The 20,046-nt window shown below is 39.3% G+C and overlaps 1 protein-coding gene across 7 annotated transcripts in view; it reads right to left on the bottom strand.

The window, feature by feature from the left end:
* The window catches only part of ACACA (acetyl-CoA carboxylase alpha), a 262,916-nt gene that overhangs the window by 182,378 nt on the left and 60,492 nt on the right, over positions 1-20,046 (bottom strand). For all 7 annotated transcript variants that reach the window (XM_044001690.1, XM_044001692.1, XM_044001691.1 and 4 more), the window contains 9 exons: positions 18,134-18,266; positions 16,242-16,380; positions 11,168-11,277; positions 8,827-8,908; positions 7,142-7,240; positions 5,807-5,913; positions 3,649-3,759; positions 2,489-2,698; positions 936-1,106 (listed from right to left, as the gene is read on the bottom strand). In XM_044001690.1, coding sequence (XP_043857625.1) covers positions 936-1,106; positions 2,489-2,698; positions 3,649-3,759; positions 5,807-5,913; positions 7,142-7,240; positions 8,827-8,908; positions 11,168-11,277; positions 16,242-16,380; positions 18,134-18,266 — 1,162 coding nt within the window. The remainder of the gene's footprint in view (positions 1-935; positions 1,107-2,488; positions 2,699-3,648; positions 3,760-5,806; positions 5,914-7,141; positions 7,241-8,826; positions 8,909-11,167; positions 11,278-16,241; positions 16,381-18,133; positions 18,267-20,046) is intronic.

The following is a 20,046-nucleotide window of genomic DNA, read 5'->3' as shown; positions in this document are numbered from 1 at the left end:
GACTTCAGAAAACTGATACTGAAGCATACCATCCACACAGTCAGAGAGGGGAGCAACCAGAGATGCAGAATGAGACACCCTTGAACATATCAATATGCTAAAGAGTTTTGCTGGACTACACTTTTGCTACTAGAGATGGCTGTAAGTGGGTGACAGAGAATTATAGGATAATGAAAACATGCAAGAACGAAAAGCACATAAATAAAGCACTTAAAAATACATGGAAGAAAACAAATTCAAGAGACACAAACTGGGCAATGTCATAACTACTATATTAAGTCTAAGAGACATTTCCCTTTAAAACAAACTGTGTATAACTGAAGTTTACGGTTCCATGTGTAACCCTTTCTTTACTTCCTTGTACAATGAAATTTTGCTAATGATTAAGTTCATAATAAAAAGAATATTTAAATTTAAAATATTTTCCAGGTGTCATTCTCTATATGTGTCATCCTTGCCAGAAAATATTCAGCCTACTTCTACATTCTGACATGCAACCAAGGCAGCAGATCAACCAAGGAATACCCAAGAGGGTCACTGGTCCCAAACATAAGAAGCCTTCTTTCTGCAGGAATTTTCCACATATTACTCAACAACCAAATGTAAATCATTTTGTTTTCAGGCCTTCTCATATTGGGGACCTGATTTCTGGAGTGACCCCTAAGAAATAAAAGTCTAATTCTTAGGTGGCTAGCTCTGGCATTTCAAAACTTTCTTGAGTTTCTTGTCTTATCAGGGAAAACAAGTTACCCATATATTACATACAAAGAGAACAAGTCACGAATCATAAAATTGCACAATAGGACTGAACAAGAGATTCTGATTAAGAAAAGCTTCCTTCCTATCAGACACTGGTAAAGCCAGTTCTTCTGTTATCACTGACATTCCCAGCCTCCCCAGAGGACTTGTCAAGGCCCAGGAGCACTGGGACTCACCTGGAGTTGTGCCGCTGGAAGGTTGACATCAGCCACCATCTCCGTACAAGGGTGCTCCACCTGCAGCCGTGGATTCAGCTCCAAGAAGTAGAAGCTGCCATCCTGGCTGTAGAGGTACTCCACAGTCCCAGCACTGACATAACCTACCATCTTGGCAAGCTTCACAGCACACTAAAGGACAAAGTCATGATGAGCAAATTCAAGAACACTATTATATCCAAAATCCAGTCCTTGTCTGCTGCCTCTCACTAGCTCAAAAACAGTACTTCCAGTCATACAAGGGCTCAAAGACTTCTAGCTATACAAGGGCAGATTTTTTTTTCTCCACTCTGACCATAACCCAGAAATAAAGCTAAAAGAGGGCAGAGAGATGATTTATTTTGTTCACAATTTTTACAACAGAAAGCTAACACACCTCATAGACTCTTATGTAAGGGCAAAGCACAATAGACAGCATAGGTCAATCCATCAAAGCACTATTTATCTGGCTTGTTTGGAATCCAGAACATAACTTATCTACTATAAGAAAATGAATTCTGATTCAATACATCAGACTTTCCAAAATCTCCAATCTGTAGTATTTTGCTTCCTACAGGCTTCTGAGATGAAGTTTTCCTAATTTTTAAAAAATGGAGGGGGCAGCTAGGTGATGCAGTGGATAAAGCAGCGGCCCTGGTGTCAGGAGGACCTGAGTTCAAATCCGTCCTCAGACACTTGACACTTACTAGCTGTGTGACCCTAGACAAGTCACTTAACCCTCATTGCCCTGCCCCGCCCCCAAAAAAGAAAACACAACTGAAATGACTGAACAGCAACAATATTAAAATTATATAAGAAAAAATGGAAACTATGCATCTTAAACATGCTTAGAAAACTTTGCTCAATGAATGAGCTAAACTAAACCCTAGAATGTACTGGTAAATGTTTTCCAGTTCTCAGTAGATTCTTGTGAAGTAACAAATAAAAAATCTGTAAAGTCCCAGTTCCTTATAGCTATTCTGGAAGACAGGACTGTCTTTCTAGTGTGATACTCAAGACAGACATATGCTTTTGTGGTGGGCACTTCCTCCACAAATGGAAATCACAACCTCTCTAAATGTCATGACTTGCCGTGGACAAAATGTTATCTTGTGGCCAGTAAGATATGTATCCCATGCTTAGCTAAGCTGGTCTTTGAAAAACAGACAGAATCTGTTGTCAGGTTCCAATAGACGGTATAATTTGAAAAATGTAAGGAACACTAAATATTGCTAGGGTTCTCCCTTTTCTCTATCTTCCCACAGCCAAAAGAACACAGTGTTATGGAGTATTGATACATTTTTGGACAAAAACTTTTGTTTGATGGCTGAATTATAAGAATAACAAAGTCCTATTGTTCTATTCTGTTACTTCTCAAAAATAAAATAAAATAAAATAAAATACAAGTACCTCTAGATCCACTGAATGAATTTCTGATCTCCTCTGCACAACTACCCATAGGGATAATATATTCACCTTCTACCCCCCTGGACACACAGACTCTTACACACACCCACACATGTGAATATACTCACCTGTTCCATATGCTCAAATACCACGGGAGTTGCAATAGTGGCAGGAGCCTCTTCTATGATCTTCTGGTGTCTTCGCTGCACAGAGCAATCACGGCCAAACAAGGAGATCGCATTGCCATACTGATCTGCTAAGATCTGTACCTCCAAGTGACGAGACTGTTTGGCTAGTCTCATCACAAAGATAGGGGAGCCAGGAACTTCAGCTTGAACCTACGACAGAGAAGGAAATGAAAAGCACCCTCCTCTCCTACATTTTGGCAGGAAATAGGAGAGGACAGGACCAGACCTGGAGGAGTCTATCAGCACTTTCTTGGCAATAGATGGTCTTAGAAAAGGCCCTAAAAGGGGGCAGCTAGGTAGTGCAGTGGATAAAGCACCAGCCCTGGATTCAGGAAGACCTGAATTCAAATCCGGCCTCAAACACTTGACACTAGCTGTGTAACTCTGGGCAAGTCACTTAACCCTCACTGCCCCACCAAAAAACAAACAAACAAAAAACCCCTAAAGTCCTGAGAAGTTACATACCCAGAATCACATATTCTTGTGACAGAGATAAGACTTGAACCCAGGTTTTCCCAGCCCCCGAATCAGTTCTCTATTCATTACACCATGCTGCTCTCTATTTGTTTGTTTGTTTTCGGGGCAATGAGGGTTAAGTGACTTGCCCAAGAGTCACACAGCTAGTAAGTGTCAAGTGTCTGAGGCCGGATTTGAACTCAGGTCTTCCTGAATTCAGGGCCAGTGCTTTATCCACTGCACCACATACCTGCCCCCATCCCCTCTATCAAAAGCATTTTTGCTACCATGATAAAATTCGTCTTCACATTGACCTTTAATAGGCTGTATTCCCAGCTAGATTACCCAATAAATCAAACAGAATAGAAAATGAATTCAAAGTGAAAAGTGAGCCCAATCCCATAGCAACACATAATCCTGCAGCTTCCAAGAGAAAGCCCAAGGAAAGGTCCTGGTTCCTGCAGGCCAAATGTGGGCCTCTTTCCCATCACTATCACTACCCCTGGTAGAGCACTTTATGGTTTCCCAAAGTCTTTTCCACGCATCCTTACATTATTTCTAGAGCCACTATTCACTATGTAAGTATTTAATAACAAATGTCTTTGAAACATACTAACCCAAGCAAAGAAGTAAGTGTACTCTACCTGTCTGAATAGGTTAGGGAAGTCATCAGCATTGTTCACTTTTCTGATTCCCTTCCCTCCTCCTCCTTCTGAAGCCTTGATCATAACTGGATAACCAACTTCCTCAGCTGCCTAGAAGAAGGAAAGAGAAAAAAAGAGAGAGGCTAAGGGGATTAGGTGGAAAGTATAAGGGAAGAGAGGTAAAAGGAAAAACTATTCACAAGGACACAAACTGGGGGCAGCTAGGTGGCGCAGTGGATAAAGCACTGGCCTTGGATTCAGGAGGACCTGAGTTCAAATCCAGCCTCAGACATTGACACTTAACTAGCTGTGTGACCCTGGGCAAGTCACTTAACCCTCATTGCCCTGCAAAAACAAAAACAAAAAACAAGGACACAAACTGTTCAAATGCAATAAGCTATTAGTCAAATCCAGAATTATAATATAATAAAGATAGGTATAACCTAAATTAATCTCAAATCTCTTATAGCCAGAACTGGGGTCATAATATTTCATCCAAACTCCATAGCTCCTACATTATAGTAAAGTACCATGATCACCTTACAGCACAAAAATAATAGTTAGCATTTATATAGCACTGTAATGTTTGCAAAGCACTTTATACATGCTATGTCTTATGATCCCCACAACAACCCTGGGAGGTAGATGCTATTATTATCTCCATTTTGCAGACAAGAAAACTGAAGCAGACAAGAGGTTAAGTGACTTGCCCAGGGTCACACAGCTAGGAAGTATGTGAGGCAGAATTTGACTCAGGTCTTTTGACTCTAGGTCCAACAGTGTATTCACTTTGTTTTCCAGGTGCTGAATTATCCAGAACTGAATTATCAAAGGAATTCAACTATATAGTAAACTTAAGACATGAAAGTAAATTCTTTTTAGGAAAACTACATACCTATATTTCACCTACAAGGAAACAGGTTCAAGTAGAGAACTAGATGCTCAGCCTACTCTTTATTTGAATTTCATCCTAAATGTGACTATAATACTTTCTTTGATAAATATAACATTACCAATTGAAATGGATCTACGACAATATATTTCTCTTTGTTGTTGTCATTTGCAAAAGACAGCAGTTCCTTCATAGTTTTTTTTATTTCAACAAGGATTGAAATTAAAAAGGGGTTTCTGATTAACACTCAGTTAACCAAAATATTAAACTCATCCTCCATTCCCCACTCCACCCCTACCCAACATTTCCCAAATAGTCCAAATATTTGACTATACTATATTTTGCTAAATATTTACAAAATATTTGACTATACTATAGCCATATAACCTAAAACTACCACCAGAAATCAACTGTTCATCCCATTACACTTTGAGGATAAAGACCAGTCAAAAGAATGGGGGTAGATCAAAGAAATAGTAATAGAAAGCTATCAAATGGGAGAAAGAAAAAAGAGACTCAGACACAGTTATTACTGAGCCTGTTGCTGTTGCTAAGGTGGTCAGCTTGTGGTGCAGTTGAGCTATAGAGGTACTGGCTGGATTTAACTGGGAATCAGTGAATAATCCTTAAAAAAAAAAGTTCTAAACTGTGAAGAAGAAAGATCACCATCCCTTTAAAAGACCCTTTTCTGTCAGACAGCAAAGAAAGACAATTCTGTATAGAGTATTTCTAATTGAGGTGAGAACATTAATTCCCTTTATTAAGTAACAACATGGCTAACGCGAAAATAAAAAAGGAAAGTGGTTTAAGCATCCAGTTTTCTACTTAGATCTAGTACCAGTATGTCTTTCAGAGAAATGATATGGTATTCCAAATTAGGATCTTCAATCAGTTTATTAACACAGCCACTTCATTTAGCTAAGAATAGAAGGGAAATAAACCTAAGAAAAGTATGAAATAGTAGTAACCCAATAGTTCCCCTAAATCCAGCAGCATTCATCTAGGAAATAATGTCGTGTATAAATAAGCAGTTAGTTTCAAAAAGAATTTTAACCGTTTACATATACAACAGGCTCTTTCTATACTCTACCCCTTAGAAACTACTCCCTTCTAATCAAATATGATGAAAATTTGCCCAGTCAAGTACTTAAAAGCAGTCTGACCCTAGCGCCAACGTGTAATTATAAGTGCATCCTCAAACCTCCAGGTGCTTGACCCTGTTCCTGGACAGCTAAAATGTACCATTCCCTAGAGTTTGCAACCTACCTGCAACCCAGCATCTACATCCTTTACATAACCTTTCTCATACAAATCCTGGGGAACATTCAAAATGCGCTTTGAGAAATCATTCTCTTGCCAGTCTACACGAAGACCTGTAACATAAAAAAGAAACCATAGGGTCAATGCAAAAGCATATCATCTCTAACAACTGAGTCTCATACAACTTTCTGTCAGTTGTTCTCTAAAATTCTCTACTGTACAAAGGAAAACAACAGGGGATTCCAGCTTGTAACAAATTAAAACTATGTTCCATCCTTGGGGTTAGTGATCTTTAATCACAGCAGATACTGCTGAAGAACACAGGTCAACATAAAGGACAATTTCACCAAAGTCGATAACTTGATAACATGGTTTCCTACTTCATAAAAGGCCCAAGGAGATATGAAGGTACCTTTAAAAATACATGAACACACAAAACAAAAGGAAGGGAGACTTCTCACAGCAACTCAGCAGGCAAATACCTTCTCTTTGTGCGTTCAGGCCTGTTCCTGGGGCAGAGTTCTGGGGAATAATTCAACCTTTATGGGCCCTTGGAAATGGAAATGGTGATTTTATTGGCCTCCATAGAGCCATGATTCCATGCTCCCCGAATGTTCCTATATTCGACGGCCACACAGGGAGCACTATAGCCTCTCAATTCAAACAAGAACAAATTCAACCTTTTCTTTTAAACTTTGGCTATTTGACCCAGCAGGTCCCTCAAGAGAGCCTGGATAAGCACACTCAGAATCTGCCTGAACACAAAGCTAAAGGGGAAGCTTATACTGTTATCAATGATAACAATTTATACGCTACTCTGTAAAGAATTTTGTAAGAATAAATCATTTTTTAAACATATTGATCCTTTTTTATATAAAGAGCAACTGAAGGGTGGAATGGCTTCAAGCAGGCAGAGCAGCTCTCCAATAAATTATGAAATGACATGAAGGAAAAAATGGGGAGGCGAAAGCTAAATAAATGATATCTTGCCTTAGTAAACTGGTCTCGGGGTTACTGAGGGGTCCAGATCCCTTCTGGGGAAGGCCCCAAAGTCTAAGATTCCCCACCCCTCCCAGTTCATTTCGATTCACTTTAAAATAGGCATGGCAAATCTAGAACCAACCCACTTTTCTCAGGGTCATGCAGAGTAGAGATTCCACAAGCCCATTCCAGATTACAGTAGAACATCTACGTATACTGGGTTCTAGACTCTTGGAATTAGTTAAGAATCACAGATGCTGAAACATGCCACCATTCACCAACTCACACTGAGACACTACCAGTAGATCTAGTACCCCAATGAACCACCCGAACCCCAAAATACAAATAGTTTTAACTTACCACTACCACTCCAGGGAAGAGTTGGGATACCTGCAGTTTGAGCTACAATAGAAGAGGCGATCTTATCCCCCAGAGCCCACATGGCTTGGCTTGGAGGGCCTAAAGACAAAGGAATGAAGGAGAGAATAAATCTGACTTGCTTAAAGATATCTTACTATAGGTTTTCAGGCCCAAATCAACACATATATAAGACAGCTCTGAACATTTTAAAACCAACACTGAAGTTTTCGATGGAATCTAAAATACTGACTTCCAAACCAACCATGATTAAAGATCATTTCTCTATCTCTGATAAGGTTCAATATGGAAAATTAAAAGAACACAATGTGAATAGTCTTCATAGGCAGTGTGGTATAGTGGAAATAGTACTGTAAGTCTTAAAGCAAGAAGGCCTGAGTTATGGTCCCAGTTCTAACAGTAATTGAACTTCTCTGTGCCTCAATAATTTCATCTATAAATGGGAATATTGCCACTTCAGAGTTGTGAGAAAAGTGCTTTGTCAATTTCAAACCAAGTACAAATGTGAGTTGTTAGCAACATTGTGCAATGATCAACTGTGATAAATTTAGCTCTTCTCAGCAATAATGATCCAAGACAATGCCAAAGGACTCATGATGGAAAATGCTCTCCACATCCAGAAAAAAGAACTGTGGATTCTGAATGCAGATTGAAACATACTATTTCTACTCTTTTTGTTTTTTTCTTTTTTGAGGTTTTTCCTTTTTGTTATGAATTTTCTTTCACAACATGACAAATGTGGAAATACGTTTAATGTGATTGTACATATATAACCTATATCAGATTGCTTTCTGTCTTGAAGGAGGAGGGAAGGGAGGGAGAAAAATTTGGAATTCAAAATCTTATAAAAACAAATTATGAAAACTACCTTTACATATAACTGGAAAATAATAAAATACTTTTATGATTAAAAAAACCCTCAGAGATTAAAGAGATTTGCAAGGTAAAAAAACCAAGACAAATGTAAATTGTTTTTGAGTCAAACAATCTTAGATCCTCTCTCTCTCTCTCTCTCTGAAAGTAGAGAGGCAGAAAGCAGATAATAATTTTCTTCTAGGACAATCCTGACTAAAAATGAATGAATAAATAAAAAAAAATTTATTAAGCATTTACTATGTGCCAAGCACTCTACTAAACCGTGGAGAAATATTTTTTTTCTAAAAAGAAAATAAGAGAGGCAGTTTTTGCCCTCAATGAGCTTACATTCTAGTAAGGCATGAGAACACATAAAAGGGAAAGGGAAACAAGGAAGGGAGTTTTCATCTTCTTCACTGACTGATGAACCTCTATGGTATCCTAAATGTTCAACGGCCATCTCCACTTAAAGAAAGCCTAATCTCACCTTTTTCCCATGGTGAATGACAGAGTCAAAGAACCCACAACATGAGACTAGGGTCAGCAATGTTTCTATCTAACCAGCATTGCCCAATGTTGACCAAAGACACCTAGAGCATCAAATTTAACTCCCATAGGGAACACTGGACTTGAAGATAAAAACATGAACTGAGGTAAGATATACATATCAAAGGAAAGTAATTCTGTAGGAAGATCCCAGAGAAGAGACACAAGAGAGAATGAAGGCAGGAAAAATTTACATTTATGAGGCACTCATTGGGGAAACCTGAAGAGACAGAAGAGAAAGCAAGGTAGGACAAAAGTGCACTTACCCATAAAGGCAATGCCATTCTTTAAGAGGAGTTCAGGAAGCTTGGGGTTTTCAGAAGCATGGCCCCATCCAGCCCACACTGCCTACAGAGAAACAAAGCAGAATTCATTCTTTACAGTAATCCTAAAAACTTACTTACTGTCTTGTTCTCTATAGTGGCTGGCCCGAAGGCATATGGTAAAACAGACCACAGCAGTAGTTGGACACAAGCAAATGCTGAATTGAATCTCTGTGCTCAACGCCACAATCTTCTGGAGGAAAAGAAATAAGCAGTTCATTGTAAAAAACCCTGGACGAGATTACCACAGTATACATAGTATTAGGACTCCAGTTACCCAGGCTACTTTAAAGAGAATTTAATTCTTGCCCTTTCAACTAGATCCTCTATAAGATCTTTCAAGAAATGTCTTTCAAGGGCAGCTAGGTGGCACAGTGGATAAAACACCGGCCCTGGATCCAGGAGTACCTGAGTTCAAATCCGACCTCAGACACTTGACACACACTAGCTGTGTGACCCTGGGCAAGTCACTAAACCCCTATTGTCCCGTAAAAAAAAAAAAAAAAGAAAGAAAGAAAGGAAAAGAAAAGAAAAAAGAAAAAAATGATTTCCAGGGCGGAAACCAAGATGGCAGAGGAAAGGCAGTGAGCTCTCAAACTCATGACACGATCACTCCAAAAAACATCCAAATAACGCCATAGGAAAATACCCAGAACAGCAAAACTCACAGATGAATGTGCTGAAATCATCTTCTAACCAAGAACAGCTTGGAAGGTCAGAAGGAGGGAGCTGCTGTGCAGATACAAGAAATGTCTTTCACAGACTCAAACTTTGTGCCCATTTAATGTCATCTTTATGTGTGTCTTAGTTTCTAGTTTTATACCAGGCCTATGGTTCCACTGGTGTAGAAAACTCCAAACCAGACCTTCCTCTACCCATGTAGATAGGTGGGAGCCTGCTCTACCACTTTTTTTGTTTGTTTGGTTTTTTTGTTTTGTTTTGTTTTTTGCAGGGCAATGAGAGTTAAGTGACTTGCCCAGGGTCACACAGCTACTTAAGTGTCAAGTGTCTGAGGCTGGATTTGAACTCAGGTCCTCTTGACTCCAGGGCCAGAGCTTTATCCACTGTGCCACCTAGCTGCCCCCCTCTACTACTTTTCTTACAATGCTGCCTGGGGAAATGAAATGATGTGCCCAGAGGCAGGACCTGAATCACATATGCCTTGACTCCAAGGCTGCCTCTTTCAAAATTCAGAATTACACTTAAAACAATACATGTAGGGGCAGCTAAGTGGTGCAGTGGATAAAAGCACCGGCCCTGGATTCAGGAGGACCTGAGTTCAAATCCAACCTCAGATACCTGACATTTACTAGCTGTGTGCCCCAAGGAATGTCACTTAACCCACCAAAAAAAAAAAAAAAAAGTAAAGTGATATGTAAAACTTCAAAGGCTGTAATTATTACCATCAGCTTAGGTTTTAATATGATGCCTCTAATGATAATTAATTCTGTGGAATATGCTTCAACAGCTTACTTCTCTTGAGTTCGATCCTAAATTAAAGCCCACCTTCCACCTGTCAACTCCTCAGCAGTGAGTTCAGATACCCTTTACAAGATATCTTCAAGTAGTATCTACAAAATTATTAGAGGATCAAAGCAGAATAGAAATAATGTTGGACTTGGAGAAGGAAAGACCAGAATTCAAATCCAGCTTCTGATATTTACTAGCAATGTGACCACTTTGAGCTTCAGTGTCCTCATCTATAAAATGGGAGCACTGATACCTCTAGTACCCTGCATCACAAGGCTGTTGTGAGGCTCCAATGAAATAACATATGTAACTAAGAATATAGCTACTAACATTATTATTATTATTATGGGCGCTATAAATGAGCTACATGCTTTATGAACAATTGATTTCCCCTTAACCCCAACACAATGATGTCGTTTTGGTCCTCTTCAAGAACAAAGGACAACAACCAACCTGCTTGGCAATGTTTATACTAGACAACCCCAGAAGTTGTTCCTGGCTCTAAGTTTCTAGGACTCTTAAAAACTTCCCCTAACAAAGTTTATTCACGTGCCTGAGGCGATGTAAGTTTGCTACTACCTAAAGACAGGGCATGCTGATCTCATTGACTCATCTCACTCCCAGACCTATTCTCCCTTTTTCCTCCTTCCCTAATTACTACCTATAATAGCAGATCAATACAGTTCAGGGCCTCAGCCTTTAGATAACAATCAATGAAGGTATCCTGCCTGGGCTCTTCCCCAATAATCCTTTCATCCAAAGACAAAGACCAGGTGGATTAATTTAGATTCAAAAAGACATTAACATCTCTTACTTGTACTGGGATCCTTTTAGCAATATCAAGAATTAGTTCCACATTTGCATAGTTGTTGTTGTTTGGTCCTCCAGGCACTGGTACATAGTGATCTGCCATCTTAATGTACTCTGAAAACAAGCAGAATAAGACAGAGCATGTATTTGCTTTCATTGAGGAGTATAAAAATACTGCCAAAAAACCAGGGTAACAGCCCAAGATCACACCACTGTGCAGCAAAATCACCAGAACAGGCTCCTTTTCAACTGAAGATCAACCGGCTCTCATTTATTTGCTTCCCTGTTTAGGATGCCCAAGAGCAATGGCTCGCAAAACGTTTTCATTGTGCAATCTCTGAAAATTCTCAGCACGGCATGGCAGATAGAGCAGACATTAGAAGCAGGAAGACCCAAGTTCAAGTCCTGCCTCTGACATATACTGCTTATATAATAATGCTGGGCAAATAACCTCTCGATGCCCTGAGACTGTAAGTTAGAGAAGAGATGCTGACCTATTTTGCTACAAGGAGTTTCATTATCAGGGAACTGCCTATGCTAATGAAAGCCATACCCCTACACTCCTCTCTACCTATGATTTATTTATCTGAAGGAGCAGCTAGATGGTTCAGTGGGTAGGGCAGTGGGCCTAGAGTCTGGAAGACCTTAGTTCATATTCAGTCTCACCTACTGTGTGACCCTGGGCAAGTCACTAACCTCTCTTTGCCTTAATCCACTGGAGAAGGAAATAGCAAACCACTCTTAAGATCTCAGCCACAGTACTGGCATGCCATAGTCCAAGGGTCACAAAGAGTTGAACATGACTGAACTGTTTAAAAGTGACCAACTATCAAATATAATTACGTCTATAGCTGAGAGTTTCAGCATTAGTAAGAACAAGATCTCAGCATCCCATATCTTCACATCAGAATTTCACTCAGACAAAACTCTTGAAGAATAGAGGAAAACAAAACTGAGAAGTGGCAAGTTTCTCTAGAGGGAGATAAGTAAGGGTTATTAGAAACTGGGACCTGAATAAGCAGTGAATATTCACTAGTGTCAGAAAAATGGGAAGATGGGTTTGTAGGAAAGGAATGACAGGTGCCTGGGCTGGGAACAATTTAGAATCTAAGGTTAAAGATGATGGGTATTACCAGGAAGGACAGAGGAGCAAGAGCACATAAAAGTCTGAAAGAAGAGGGGGCCGAGTCATATGGAAAGGCTGAATTCTTTCCATCTCTTCTTGTTTTCCCTTTTTCTTCCTCCCTCCCTCTTAGTCTCCCTTTCTCATTTTGCTTCCGGTTTCTACCACAAGTAGCCATAATTTGGCACAAAGGAATTTCATATACTTATTGATTAATATTGTTTGCTTATTCTTTCAACAGGAGGCAAGTACTTCATATAGATCAAACTGATAAAATCAGAAAGGGACAAAAGGGACAACACTAGCAGGATTGTACCCTAATACGCTACAGGAGTATAACTGCAGATTGCTGGAATATTTTTGGTGTACTATCAGGCAATAACCAACAAAAAATCACAAAAATAATCATACTCTTTGAACTAATAAGCCAATTTTGGGGAATAGACCTTAAGAACATAAAAGCTTTTTTTAAAAAAAAAGTTAACTAAGTACCTATAGCAGCATTATTTTCAATTACAAACAACCTTATTCAACAGTGGGTGAATGATTGAAGATGAATTTGTTAAGGACCAATAGGGGAAGAACTACATCAGTGATATCACAGATTAATTGAGGCAAGAAAGTACTGTAGTATATCATATAATGGAATATTAACTACACAACCATTAAAAATGATACATGAGGAATACAAATAAACTTTAAAAGATTTTATGAAAGAATGCAAAGCAATCAGAGAAGAACTGGAAAAAGTTAATATAGGTGCAAATGCAGTAATGAAATTAACAGAGAAAGAATAGAAGGGCGTTCAGTGAGTTGTTATATGGTCATCTTGTATGAAGGAATTCATTTTTAGTGTGAATTGTGGTATCTATTTTGTTTGTTAAATAAGTGTGAACATTCTTTTAAAATAAAACAAATAACTAAATATTTTATAATTTTCTAAAAAAAATCTAGTGTTAAGTCAATTTAATTCAATTCAGTTAGCATTTATTAAGTATTTTCATATTTAATTTAATTAATTGAATAAAATACAGGCTATGTTTCAAAATAGCTTTTCTTTATTCACAATTCCTATAAATGTTACCTAAAACTGTTTTAGGCCCAAGAGTCATATTGGAAGGAATGGAAGGCTGAGCCAGTTTGAACATCTCTCTCTCTCTCTCTCTCTCTCTCTCCAAGTCAATCACCAAGCATTTGTTAAGCACCTACTATGTGCCAAGTGCTATACAGAGTGCTGGAGATATAAAGGCAAAAAAACGGCCCCTGCTGCTCTCAAGGAGCTCAGTCTAATCTATATGCAAGCTTAGAAATGGCTTTAATTTTACATTAAATAAAATTGTTTTCTGGCAAACAAGACTAAACCATGGAGTCGAGTATCACTGTTAATATTTTTTTCTTCAACACAGGGTTAATAAAAAGAAATTTAAAACAGTCCCTACCATGAAGAGCTTATATTCATCTAGAAGATAAAAACATGCTAACAAGTAAATATAAAATAACTTGTGGAAAGAGAAAACACTAACACTCAGGAGAGCCAGGGAAATCTTCTCATGGGGTATGATGGCACATGAGGTGAACTTTGAAGGAAATTGTAAGAAGATTGTAAGAAGTGGCATTGAGAAAGTACATGATATAAGGAGACATCCTGTTCAAAAGCATGGAAACAGGAAATGAGATGTCCAATTCAGGGATAGCAAATTGGCTAGTCTGATTAGACCATAACAGGTGATCCCTAGAGCTAGACTGTGAAGGAAGAAAAGGAGGTCAGGGCTTCAAGGCAGACAAAGTGGATGCCCCACCACCTATCTCTTTCATTCTAGTTTAATCTCTGTCCTTATAACTCCCTTAGAAGTTGTACCCAATGGCACCTCCACACCTGAAACCCTGCCCTAGAGAGGCACAAACTTCCCTTGAGAAGCATTGTTAGATATCTTAGAACTGTCTCCAAAAATTCACAAACTTCCCTCAACAAGGAATAACCAAATCACAAAATCATTCTTTTTTTTTTTTTTTTTAGTGAGGCAATTGGGGTTAAGTGACTTGCCCAGGGTCACACAGCTAGTAAGTGTTAAGTGTCTGAGGCCGGATTTGAACTCAGGTACTCCTGACTCCAGGGCTGGTGCTCTATCCACTGCGCCATCTAGCTGCCCCTAACCAAATCATTCTTGAAGCAAATGTTAAATAATTTATCTTTTTTTTCCAGAACTGACTTTTTGATCATTAGTGGATGAAATATCTTAGGGGCACAGCATGGATGAGGCTAACATAAAGACTCTACTCTGGTATGCTGCTGATTTTTCTACCCACAACTGTTTTATTGGCTCTCACGAAACATGGAAGACAAGTATGGAAGGTCATCAAAAAAAATTGAAGTCTAAGTGGGGAACGATGTGCCTCTTAGGAAAACAACTTCCTTATATAAAGGCTCTTTTCCTCTCCCCACACAAGAACACAGCAAAGACCCCTTGCCATTCCTTAGGAAAACCCTTGACTTCCTTTCCTGTTTAAATAGAGTAGCAGTAGTCTAGATCAAAGCATGCTGGAAGAGGCAGATAGTCAAGTCAAACTTGTCCATATGTACCCGACCTTAAGAAAGACTAAGAGACACAAAGTACTGAATGGAAGAAAGATGAGGACTGAGTCATACAACTCAACTACAGCAAAAGTCTTCATCCCAGCTATAAAACGAGTGCTAAGACTAAATGATCTCTAGGGTATCTTCCACATTTAAATCTATGACCCTTTGACCCACAATCCTGTGATGGATATTCAGAGAGGAAAAGGTGAAAAAGGAAACCAGCTGGAAACACAAGTAAACAAAAGTACCTCAATACTGGATTCCCTCAGGGCCCAGAGACAGCTAATGTACAAGAAAGACTGTTGCAAGAACTAAAGAGAATTCCAATCCCCAGTTTCTGAAAAAATCTAACAGAGCCTCAGCACAAACTTTCAGTCACCCCAGCCAGCTCTTTCCTCCCAAAGAGCCCCAGAATTATGCATCCATCAGTCAACATTTGCTAATTGCCTCCTGTGTCCTGGCACTGGGTAAGGAATTAAAAGCAGAAACACCTGAGTGGACTACAAAACAAATACTTATGACCGAAATGGGAAAGGAGCTTAAAGCCCAAATTAAACCTCTGGGTAAACTTCTAGCCACTTAGACTTCAAACACAGGAATCCAAGGTAGGACAAATCGGTTAATGTTTAAAATGAAAGGCCTAGGGGAGTGAACAATATCTCGTTTCAAAGTACAACCACTCCCAGACTTCTGTCTGATTCCATTTTTTAAAAAAGAAAAGAAAAGCAACATGCCATGATGAAGGGCCAGTCTTAGAGCCAAGACCTGGGTTCGAGTCCTGCCCCCCCACACACACACACCAAGGTCAAGCATCACTATAGGAAGTCTCCACACTCAAAGTCACCCCACACTGATAAAACCACAGGTCCAAATCCGCCCAAAAAAAAGAGAAAAGGATAAAAATCAGTATTCCCAATGTTGTTGTTGTTTGTCCTTTGTTCTCAAAGAGGACCATGACATCAGGGAGATGTCACAACTTGTACTGAATTGGATTTAAGTGAGGCAGGGCTGTGCAAGGTCACCAACCTCACTCTCTCCTTCAGAGCCATCTGGGTCCAGTGGAAAGATATATACATCAGGATGGCTGGAGATGGCCCTGGATGTTTAAGGCAACTGGGGTTAAGTAACTTGCCCGCGGTCACACAGCTATTAAGTGTCTGAGGTGAGAATTGAACCCAGGTCCTCCCAAATTCAGGGCTAAGGCTCTATCCTCTGTACCACATAGCTGCCCCTGTATTCTCAATAGTTTCAAGAGAAACTCCTTGGGTTTGGAAACATATATAAGCTAGCCTTTCACCTACCTATGGCCCCCATATAGCAAATGTTCCATGCTCTAGAGTGGTGCTAGTTTAAATAATTCTTACATAAGTAACTCACCTGCATTTGCTTTGAGATCTTCAGGCGTCACCATGACAACAAATCGGATTGCTCGTTCATTTCGAAACATCTCATAAGACCACCTACGGATAGATCTCATGCATTTCACTGCAGCAATGCCATTGTTGGCAATGAGAACCTGAGAAAAGTAGAGGAATGAGAGTGGGGGAAAAGTAGAAATAAAGTCAATGATGAAAAAAGGGGGGGGGGGGATCCACATGCATCTGTCCCCTGAGCAAACCAAGGTTTCAAACAGGAATTTTTTATTACAGATCAGTCAGTCAGCTTAAAAGCCAGATCCCACATAACCAGGCAGATGTTATTTCAAAATGTTAGTAAGGAGGTATTGTACTGTCTCCCAAGTAAAACTAAATCCTTCTCCCTTAATTTCCTGGAGGAATAAGTAATAATGTGTTGTTAGTTTGTCTACCAATGACTTTTTTCCCCCCAATGACTTTTCTAAAAAGAAAAGTGCTAACCTTATGGAGATGATGTGTTATTAAATAAGAAATGAGGCTCAACCATTTATCAAGGCCCTACTATGTGCCAGGCATTGTGCTAAGTTCTGGGGATACAAAGAAAGGCAAAAACAGTCCCTGTCCTCAAGAAGTTCCCAGTCTCATGAGAGGGGACAACATGAAAACTACATACAAACAAGATATAAATGGGAGGAATTAGCGATAACCTCAAAGAAGTGTTACATGTTGTTTTTTGATGACAAAGGCACAGCATTATCTATACTCTGCCACCAACCAGCAACTCTCTCTAAAATGGTGAATTCAGCACCCTTGAATCTGGAGTGTGCCTCAGGAGAAAGGAGCACCAGGCACACAGTAATGGAATTTACAACATGAAGAGACAGACCTTCTTGTAGTACAAAGTTGTTATCTCCTAACCTCTTTCCTACAATCAAGCTCTGTGTGTTTATGAAGAGAGCAGCAGGACAATAGAAGCAAAGCCTTTGAGGAAGGTAATTAGAAGGACTGAGTAGAGTAACAGAATGCCCTGCTTTTTACTCCTTGCAGCACCTCGAAGTCCTTTCTTGTGTCTACAAGCTATCTCATCTGAGCCACTCTTCAGGTTCTCTCTGATATGGCCTAGATAGAGGTAACAATAAATGATTCTTTCTACATTCCTGAAATATGTCTGAAATGCCTTTATCACATGAAGGATATTTGCCAAACCCTCTGATTATCTGGGGGAGGCTTATACCTCACAGGAGACTCATCACAGGAGACTATGCTTTCTACTCGTGCCATTTTCACCAATTTTTTTTTAAAGAGAGAATCTCTTGGACTTTACACAATATTCCTCTTCTTAGCATGTCATTAGTGTACTCACTTTATATGTACACAGTTGCACTGTATTTGTATTCTTTGAAATGTGTTTTTGTTAACAATTCACTACAAGGCCCATTAAAGCAATAAAAATAACTTCCAGTTTCTCTAAAAAAAAATAAAAAATAAAAAATAAAAAAAAGAGAATCCGGAAGAATCTTAACCCCATACCCAAACTATATACAGCAATAGGGAGCACCCATGGGCCACAATCCTGTTCAGCTTATCCTTCAGACCCTTGATCATGACTATCCCTGTGAAACCATAAGATCTTTCCAAAAGAAATAACATATTCATCCTTTCATCTTTTATTCAACTAAAGGAAAGTATCCAAAAGTAGATATTCACTCCTAAAAATGGAGTAATTATCAAATAGGATACTACAGTAGAAATGTATAAATCCTATAGAGTCAAAGAAGAGCTCAGAAAATCCTGACATTATAAGCAATTCCAGAATTTACCAGGTCCTAGATAAAATGACCCTAAATCTCATGTACTTAAGGTTAAAAAAAAAAAGCTAAAGTCAACAAGAGTCACATGAACCTAACAACTTACCTTCTCAATCACTTTATTTCCACCAAAACGAGTAACAAACTCTGCTGGAGAAGCAACAGTGAAATCTCTCTGGGAGTCTATCTTCTTTCGATCTCGACCTTGCTTTACCAAGTGTAGGCCGGACATACTGGACCTGTAAGGGGAAAGAAACCATAACAATCTATAGAAAGGATTTTATCATCAGGACGATTTCCCTGGCAAACCTGTCCTTCCTACAGGATCCTTCCTCATCAGACACATTGCAAGTTCACAGTTCAGATTAACACCTGTCAGAAACAAGAAAATTTCATCTCAAGTATATGAAGCATTTTTTTCAACACCAAGGAATCTGCTATGGTTCACATAATGACTATAGAAAAGCAATATTATTCTAAGAAAATGGGCAAATCTGTGGGTAGAAATCAAATGGAGAGGTTAATTTAAAAAATACAATCAGTTAAAGTTTAGGACTGAAAAAGATGTTAGAAATCTAGTCCAATTCCATAATTTTAGAGATTTTAAAAAATGAAGCTAAGAGAAATTAAATAAATTGTACCAAATCGTGTATCTAAATTAGTGAAAGGGTGAGAACCCAGGTCTCCTAACAGCCAGGTCTGATGTTTTTTCTACTACTCCACAACTGCTTCTTTGTAATATTCTAGGCACTAAAATTATAGACTGAAGGACTAGGAACAGGGGCCAGTTCCCAGTTTTTTTGTTTTTGAAGGGGAAAGGAACATGATAATAGTTTGAAATTAGCATTAAATCTGGATGTGAGAGGTACAGAAGGTATCAAAGGTGAGCTGGGGGAAGGAGGGTAAGACATTTACACAGCAACAGAAATGGAAAAATAATGCTGTGCGACACCAAAGGAAGGCAGAGAGAACTCCATCCAGCTTTCAAGGATGGTATTCTTTCACAGAGCCCATATGATAAACTGGAACCCAAAGAAAGGCAAGGAGGATAATGTGGGCCCTCAGACTAATGCCATGTGTGTACTGGTTGAAGAAAAGGGAGATGTTTAGCCTAGAGAAAAAAAAAGACTTAAGATGAGGCATAATAACTACCTTCAAGTAGTTGATGGGCTTGTAACACATTAGAAGAAATTGACTTGTTCTTGACACCCAACGGCAAAGCTAAGACCCTTAGGTTAAAGTTGCAAGTTAATACATTTAGTCTTCACAGAAGGAAAAATTAACATTAAAGCTGACCAGGGGCAGCTAGGTGGTGCAGTGGATAAAGCACTGGCCCTGAATTCAAGAGGACCTGAGTTCAAATCCGGCCTCAGACACTTGACACTAGCTGTGTGAACCTGGGCAAGTCACTTAACCCTCATTGCCCCCCTCAAAATGAGTTAAGTATTAACAATTAAAGGGGGCGGCTAGGTGGTACAGTGGATAAAGCACCGGCCCTGGATTCAGGAGTACCTGAGTTCAAATCCGGCCTCAGACACTTGACACTTACTAGCTGTATGACCCTGGGCAAGTCACTTAACCCCTACTGCCCCGCAAAAAAAAGAAAGAAAGAAAGAAAAGAAAGAAAAGAAAGAAAGAAAGAAAGAAAGGAAGGAAGGAAGGAAGGAAGGAAGGAAGGAAGGAAGGAAGGAAGGAAGGAAGGAAGGAAGGAAGGAAGGAAGGAAGGAAGGAAGGAAGGAAGGAAGGAAGGAAGAAAGAAAGAAAGAAAGAAAGAAAGAAAGGAGGAAAGAAAGAAAGGAAGGAAGGAAGAAAGAAAGAAAGAAAAGGGGGGGGGGAAGCTGTCCAAAAGGGAGAATGGATTACCTGGGATGTCAGTGAGTTTCCCCCACCTCACTTTAAGTCTTCAAGCAAAAATCAGATAATAATTTATTGGTTAAGTTACAGGAGTTTCTTATTTAGGCATGGGTTAGACCAGATGGCCTGTAAGGTCCCTTCCAAATCTAAGATTCTGAGAGAATC

This window comes from Dromiciops gliroides, chromosome 4 (genome assembly GCF_019393635.1).
Source record: "Dromiciops gliroides isolate mDroGli1 chromosome 4, mDroGli1.pri, whole genome shotgun sequence".
NCBI classification, from domain to species: Eukaryota; Metazoa; Chordata; class Mammalia; order Microbiotheria; family Microbiotheriidae; genus Dromiciops; species Dromiciops gliroides.
This window is presented reverse-complemented; position numbering and strand designations above follow the sequence as displayed.